Source organism: Pinus tabuliformis, chromosome X, assembly GCF_031772625.1.
Source record: "Pinus tabuliformis cultivar Carrire ecotype Pingquan chromosome X, CPIR1, whole genome shotgun sequence".
In the NCBI taxonomy this organism is placed as follows: Eukaryota; Viridiplantae; Streptophyta; class Pinopsida; order Pinales; family Pinaceae; genus Pinus; species Pinus tabuliformis.
Genome location: NC_142308.1, coordinates 265,077,018 through 265,085,259, shown reverse-complemented (window position 1 = coordinate 265,085,259; position 8,242 = coordinate 265,077,018). Strand labels below are relative to the sequence as shown.

General features: G+C 37.3%; 2 protein-coding genes across 2 annotated transcripts; both read left to right on the top strand.

Annotated features, from left to right (window-relative positions):
- The first annotated feature begins 365 nt into the window (after nt 1-365).
- LOC149139404 (RING-H2 finger protein ATL43-like) lies at nt 366-1,903 on the top strand. Its single transcript, XM_089447879.1, has one exon. The coding sequence runs from the start codon at nt 371-373 to the stop codon at nt 1,541-1,543; it is 1,173 nt and encodes a 390-aa protein (XP_089304005.1). The 5' UTR covers nt 366-370; the 3' UTR covers nt 1,544-1,903.
- Nucleotides 1,904-5,145: 3,242 nt separating this feature from the next.
- Nucleotides 5,146-6,692, top strand: LOC149139403 (E3 ubiquitin-protein ligase ATL42-like). Its single transcript, XM_089448237.1, has one exon. The coding sequence runs from the start codon at nt 5,309-5,311 to the stop codon at nt 6,506-6,508; it is 1,200 nt and encodes a 399-aa protein (XP_089304363.1). The 5' UTR covers nt 5,146-5,308; the 3' UTR covers nt 6,509-6,692.
- Nucleotides 6,693-8,242: the final 1,550 nt, after the last annotated feature.

Here is an 8,242-nt window from a genome sequence, read left to right as displayed (position 1 = left end):
GAAAATTGCCATCCATGCGAAATGGTGGCCCAAAACCCTCACGCTCAAGAAAGTCAATGCAAACAGTGTTCGCCTCCCTTTGCGGACAAACGGAAAAAACAACTTATCCCTTTTCAGTTTGGTCTCTCTCTCCATTAGAAAGTGATTGCTGGAGGTATTTTATCGAGAATCCAGGGGGAAACAATTTACGACTTGTTTCCAGCTCTGCACCACGGAAGGCGAAAATGGCAGAATTCTCTTGTAATTCTTCTTTACATATTGATGTTTGCTTTGAATCTCTGTGAATTTGCAGTTCTGAACTCAAAATGATGTATTCACAGACCTGCGAATTTTGTTTAGTTAAAAGGGATTGAGGGATTAGGATGCAGTAATGGAGACTGTGAGAAATGTATATTTGCTGGTACTGTGGGCATGGATGGTGTGTGCCGGATTAGCACAGCCGAACGGTCAGGATCCGAATTCACCCATTCCGTTCAATAAGGGTGCCGCTTATACAATCGTTATTCTAACGGCCCTAGTCACCCTTACGTTCCTCCTGCTTGTTTATATCAGGCACTCCGGAGTGCTGAGCCGTAATAGAGGACGGCGCAGAGGATTAAGCCCCGGTCACGGTCTACTGGTTCCTTCCGGGGGTATCTTGCCACAAAAGGACTTGGGCGTGGAGCGTTCGGTAATAGACGCGCTCCCCGTGTTCAAATTCGCGGGGCTGCAAGGTCTGAAAGAGGGATTAGAATGCGCGGTTTGTCTGAGCAGATTCGAAGGTCCGGATGTCCTGCGATTGCTGCCCAAGTGCCGCCATGGGTTTCATGTGGATTGCGTGGACACGTGGCTCGAATCCAACTCCACGTGTCCCTTGTGTCGCCAGAAGGTCGAGGCCGAGGATGTATGTATGGTCTACAGAAATGAGGATGTGGAAGAAGCCAAGGGGCTGGAGGACAGTGGACCTCAGGTCCTGCAAGCCTTTGTGCAGAGAGAAAATATCGAGGAAAGAGAATCCGAGTCGCCGAGATTTACAAGGGAAGGCAGTTCCCGGCAGCCGGGGCTGCCGGCATCCGTGGGATCTGCAATTCGGTGTTTTAGCAGCGGGAGAAAGAAAGGGCTCCTGATCTCAAAGGCCGAAGAGGAGGCGAAGGAGCTGGAATTTTCTCGTCGGTTTGCTCACCGTATAGTCGTGGCCGATGTCATGTCTCAGCATCGGTGGAGCGATATTGAACATTCTGATTTATTGTTTCTGAGCTCCCAGATGATCACGACCGATAGCGGCCGCATGGATTTCGCAGAGGTAAAACCGACGGCCGAAATAGAAACGAATCGCGGAGCGACACAAACAAAAACATTGGGCGGATCTTCTGCTCAGATTTCCCTGAAGAGATCCATTTCTGAGACCATCGGCTTCAACAGATTTCAGTCTCGCGGCAGAAACAACAAGACGCTGCTTCCACTTAGCAAGGGAAAATGGTTTTCTATTCCTAAGAATACTGAAGAATCCTTGGCCTGCAGCGATGGTAATGCAAATGACAAAGGGGATGGAACCCACAATTGAATAAATATATTCTCAGAACGCTCCTGAAAAAAATATATTCTCAGAACGATAGAAATTTTATATTGATTAATTTTGCAGGGACCTGTAGAAATTTGTAAACTCCAGTGTATTTAATGCCGCGTGTTTGAATAGTTTTAGTATTGGATTTAAGTTTAATCGATCCTGCCTGAAAATTTCATGCCTCGCAGTTGATGAATAGTTTCATCCATGGTTGCAGGCTGATGGTTTTTTATATTTGTGTAACCATTTCACATGTATCTTGTACAGGTTTTTGGTTTTCAAAGGATATGATTATTAGTTATTTTTTAAAGCGATGTAATTCTTAATTTTGTATAATGCCATTTATGAATGAGATTGTTTTGAAAAAGGAAGCATGAGGGCACTTCTACAGTAATAATGGTTTTACATGTGGCGGTTGGACTATCAAGAACGTGTGTTTCTGGGAGTCTCCAACAAGAGTCGATATGGCTCAGGAATGTGCACATATTCTTAGTATGATTTAGTTTTATATTTAATTTTTTTCACTATTTTGAAAAAAATTAAATATTAAATTAGTTTAGGAGACTAAAAATAGTTTATGGACCACTAGCTTCTTTGTTTTTCGTCTTTTACAATTCAATCATTTTCTTACTCAAATTAATGATGAGTTGATCCAACCTTCTAACAATCCCCTCATTGAAAGACAATGCCAAGGAATCAATGTAAACATACTACTGTAATTGTCTATGATGTGTCTGAAAGCATCACATTCCAAACGAAATGTTTTTCTGATTCCAATACCCCAGAAGTGAAAAAAAAGTACACACGTTCTTCCCAAGTTTCTTTAGATCTTTTCCACCGACCCGCCAAAATTGATGCAAATTAATTCTTAATTTAATAATAAAAATTTTTACTCTCCATAGAATGCTAGTTCCAATGTACTCATTTTCTTTTTTTGTTATTGTTAAAAACAACTAAAATATATAAAACTCATTCACTTTGAAACTCCTTATTCGAATTTTGAATAAATCTAGAGTATATAAACTATTTTAGCTTTAAAATCTTTACTCAAGTTAAACAACATTTTCCCCATTGCTTTCAAAAATTCAAATAAATAAATAAATATTAAAATTAATTTTTCAAACTTAATTAAATTATATTATTTTTTCTCATAATTTGATACATTCAAAAATAGTGAAATTGAGTGTTGCTTAATTCTCAAAAACACGATAAGATAAGTTTATCACTTTTATGATATTGAAAAGGTTAAAGATGAAATAGACTCTCTTAACTTGTCCATTTTATATTTACATTTATTTTAATTTTCAAAACATTTGTCATACTTTCAATTTTCTTGATCTTTTATGTGAATACCAGCATAGATCCATACGTATGGATCTAACATGAGCCGAGAGGGATCAAATTACTTCACACACAAACTTCTTTATAGTATAAAATACAATGTGTTATTTTTCATTGTTTAAATTGTATTTTTGAATGCTAAATATAGTATATATAGGACCAAATAAACTTTTTAACCATAAAAACTTAATTTTTCATGATATATACATAAAAAAAATTGAAAGATATATAATATATACACAATTGACATTAAAATATTTTATATAACATGTATATCAATAATTTTATGAGACAGATTAATATGGTTTTTTATTATTAACATATTTTTAGGTATATGTCAATATTAATTTGTATAAAAATATTTTATCAATAACCAAATTATAAAATTTAAACATCTTATTCACACATTTATTTATTTATTTTTAATTACTTTGCAACGTATTCATTTTTTTTATTCTAGCCAACATTATTTTTCTATTTATAACATATTTTTTAATTTTTTAAAGGGGAACACATCCCTCATACTGGGTTGTAGAATGATGAACTTGAAATAATCATACCTTAATTAAAATTGAATAAACCATATTAATCTTATTTGACATTAATTATGTGGATAGGCATCCTTTTAGTGAACATTTACACATCAATAGATTCCTTGCATTTCTAAATCTATGATTATGTTTTCAAATTTACCTAATTTGATTATAAATTTACCATAAGACTGGCTGATGGCCACTTTTGCGATTACTTCAAAATGAAGCATCATTTTCATGAACATTTGCACATCAGTAAGTTCCTTGCATTTCTAAATCTATGATTATGTTTTCACATTTACCTAAATTGATTATAAATTTACCATAAAACTAGTTGATGACCATTTCTGCGTGTACTGCAAAATGAACTGGGTAGCTATTATCTTCTCCTAATATATATGTGTTTTTCTGGTTTAATTTGCTTTGAATCCGGTTAAGATTTTTGAAATAACAATTTTCACTTATACACTCTCCATAATTCTAATGCCCTAATTTTTTTTGAAGATTTAAATCCATATAATCAAAAATTTATTTTAAACCTAAAAAATCAAAATTAACCCCCAAAAAAATTCGCCAATTTCTAAGAGCAAATTCCAAAACCTAAGCCAACCCGTTTAGAAAACACGCTTTATAATTCTTACTTACTCTTGTTCATATAAATGATTCAACAATTCATACCATGGATATCAATCAATTTTCACTACGTGCCACTCAGCCAATTATACCAGTAAAATTAAATAAAAGATTGTAATAAACTCAGAACGATCTCCCACGTAACCAATAAACCTAGCCGCACGTAACTTATAAGAAGATAAAACCTTTATACCAGTAAAAATTAAAAGATTGTAATAAACTCCGAAGCATCTCCCACGTAACCACTAGACCGTTACATAGCCGCACGTAAATTATAAGAAGATAAAACCTCACGCGTAGTTGAAGATAATTTTTTTTAGAAAATAATAATGGAATTTTCTTAAACAAAATTTGGTGGAATTTTGAGTTATATTTGTAAAAATAAAAATTATTTAATTTGTTATTTGATAATTATAGTTAAATAATTTAATCTAACAATGAATATATACAACCCAAAAAAATAAACATACTGTCTTTAAATATTAATTAGCACGCAACACTTAATATTTTTTTTAAGTTGTAGTTCACGATCACTGAATGGTCGCTACATCTACAGGAAAATATCGGGGCAGTTCTACTCGAAGGGATCTGCCCGTCGGTCGCTACATCCACGGGAAAATATAGGGGCAGTTCCCCCCAAAGGGATCTGCCCGTCGGCCAATCTTAACAGGCCTAACCCCGAGGGCGTCGAGAAGATTTGACCCCGTGACCTCCCAACTAGGAAAGTACTCTTAGCAACAGTGACTCGACCAATTGAACTATCCCTTGAGGCTACGCAACACTCAATATAATTGATCTAGAATAAACATATACAACCCAGAAATATAAGCTAAGTATTAATTACCACACAACACTTAACATAATCTAGCTTGCGGTTAAACTTTAGAATTTTGAATTTCACAATCTTTTTTATAATGTTAAATCCATTTCCAGATAAAAACTATTTTTTGGAAAGAAATAACCCAAGAAATATCGTCCGGCTCCAACACCCTCATTGTCAAGAAAGTCAACGCAAAAGTTTGCCTCACATTGAACGGGAAAATAATTTATCGAGAATCCAAAGTGGAAACAACTTACGCCTTGTTTCCAGTTTCGCAGCACCGAAGGCGAAAATGGCAGAACTCGCTCGTAATTCTTCTTCACATATTGATGTTTGCTTTGAATCTCTGTGAATTTGCACTTCTGAACTCAAAATGATGTATTCACGGACCTGCGAATTTTGTTTAGTTAAAAGGAATTGAGGGATTAAGATGCAGTAATGGAGATTGGGAGATATGTGTATTTGTTGGTACTGTCGGCATGGATGGTGTGTGCCGGATTAGCACAGCCGAGCGATCAAGGTCCGAATTCACCCATTCCGTTCAGTAACAGTACCGCTCTTGCAATCGTTGGTGTAACGGCCCTAATCACCCTTACGTTCGTCCTGCTTGTTTATATCAGGCGCTCCAGAGAACTGAGCCGGAACAGATGGTTGCGTAGAGTGAGCCAGAACCCGGGTCGCGGTCCGCTGGGTCCTTCGGGTGTTTTCTCGGCGTTATTTAGGGACTCGGGCGTGGAGCGTTCGGTAATAGACGCGCTCCCCGTGTTCAAATTCGCGGCGCTGCAAGGTTTGAAAGAGGGATTAGAATGCGCGGTCTGTCTGAACAGATTCGAAGGTGCTGATAGCCTGCGATTGCTGCCCAAGTGCCGCCATGCTTTTCATGTGGACTGCGTGGACACGTGGCTCGAATCTAACTCCACGTGTCCCTTGTGTCGCCAGAAGGTCGAGGCCGAGGATGTATGTATGGTCTACAGAAACGAGGATGTGGAAGAAGCCCAGGGACTAGAGGACGGGGGACCTCAGCTCCTGCAAGCCTTTGTGCAGAGAGAGAATGTCGAAGAAAGAGAATCCGAGTCGGCGAGATTTACAAGGGAAGGCAGTTCCCGGCAGCCCGGGCTGCCGGAATCCGTGAGATCTGCAATTGGGTGTTTTAGCAGCGGGAGAAAGAAAGGGTTCCTGATCTCAGAGGCCGAAGAGGAGGCCCAGGAGCTCGAATTCTCTCGTCGGTTTGCTCACCGTATAGTCGTGGCCGATGTTATGTCTCAGCATCGGTGGAGCGATATCGAACATTCTGATTTATTGTTTCTGAGCTCCCAGATGATCACGACTGATAGCGGCCGCATGGATTTCGCAGAGGCAAAGCCGAGAGACGAAATAGAAACAAATCGCAGAGCGACACAAACAAAAACATTGGGCGGATCTTCTGCTCAGATTGGGCAGAAGAGATCCATGTCTGAGATCATCGGCTTCAACAGATTGCAGGCTCGCGGCAGAAACAACAATACGCTGCTTCCACTTACCAAGGGAAAATGGTTTTCTATTTCTAAGAATACTGAAGAATCCTTGGCCAGCAGCGATGGTAATGCAAATGACAAAGGGGATGGAACCCACAATGGAATAAATATAATTTTCAATTGATTAATTTTGCACATATAGAAATCTGTAAATTGCAGTGTTTTTAATGCAGCGTGTTTTATGAATAGTTTTAGTATTGGATTTAAGTTTAATCCTGCCTGAAAATTTCATGTCTCACTGTTGATGAATACTTTCATCCATAGTTGCAGGCAGATGGTTTTTTATAATTGAGTAACGATTTCACATTTGTCTTGTTTTTGTACAGGTTTTTGGTTTTTAATTTCATGCCTCACAGTTGATGAATAGTTTCATCCATGCTTGCAAGCTGATGGTTTTTTATATGTGTAACCATTTCACATTTATCTGGTTTTGTACAGGTTTTTGGTTCTTAAAGGATATGATTCTTCTTTATTTTTTAAAGACGATGTTATTCTTAATTTTGATTAATGTCATTTATATATGATATTGTTTTGAAAAGGAAGTATAAGGGCACTTGTACGGTAATAATGGTTTTAAAAGTGGCGGTGGGACTATCATGAACGTGTGTTTCTCCTAGGAGTCTCTGTGTTCTTGGTGTGAACACTCGAGCCTCAAATCATGAGCCAAAACATCATACGGGGCGCCAGATCGATATGGCTCAGGGATGTGCACCTATTCTTGGTATGACCTAGTTTTATGTTCTTATACTTAAGTTTTTGGTTGTTATTGAGCCAAATATTTCATCCCTAATTTAAGTAGGCAAGTCAATGAATTATGTTTTCAAAGTCAATGAATTATATCTTCTTTTTTGGATTTCGAGTAAGCATTTTATGTTAGTAGGAATACTGACCTGCCATCACCAAATCTCAACTTAGGAAAAAACAAATCCTAGTGTTGAAAATGATGCATCTTTGGTTACTTTGGGGCACTCATACAAGATCTCTAAAACACCAAAGAGCTCTCGAGATTGCAAGTTCACTAAATTCAATTGTATCATCCATTTCTAATGCCCAATGTCTATTAACTAATATTTTTTGTTATAGAGCTAGAATTGGACATTGGAACATTACCAAACAAGATTTGTTGACAAAAAAAACAACAAACCTATACTAGTCAATAAGAAATGCATTTATATGGACTAGGGCACCTACCAACCATTTCAAGACCATTGGATCAATAGATGGTTCATCGGTTTTCATAAATCCCCTTGTCATAATAGGGAGGTGCCTTCATATTTCTTAAGGAAATTATGTGAAGAGTTTAAACTAGGACTCACTCCTTTGATATGGGAGAATTTTAGAGGGTGGGTTGTGGGTCTACACATGGTAGAGAAAATGTTAGGTGCAACCCAACACCAGGTCCTCATTAACTTAGATGAAGGCCTAACCCCACTGGCCAACATCATCTAGTATTGGATAGCATTCTTGATACTCAAACAACAATAGCCACCTTGACTTACACTGAAATGTAGCATGACAACTTGGTAGCATCATCGAGCCAAGAGATATCAGTGATGATGTTGTGATAGGGGTTGGAATATTTGATTTTGCAGCATAATTCAACCAAGAGATGCCATATGGAGGCTCATTTGAGCCTCATAGATGTACTAGCTATGGATATACTTGTTGTGGATCGATGGAGGCCAGTAGAGAATGGAGGTTGTATATATATCTATATATATATATATATATATATATATATATATATATCTATAGTATTTATTATTTATTTTCTTTATATATCTAATTTTATATTGTTTGTAGTTGCTACACCTTGATAGCACTCCCTCGACCCCAACAAATGCATCAATACAAATTT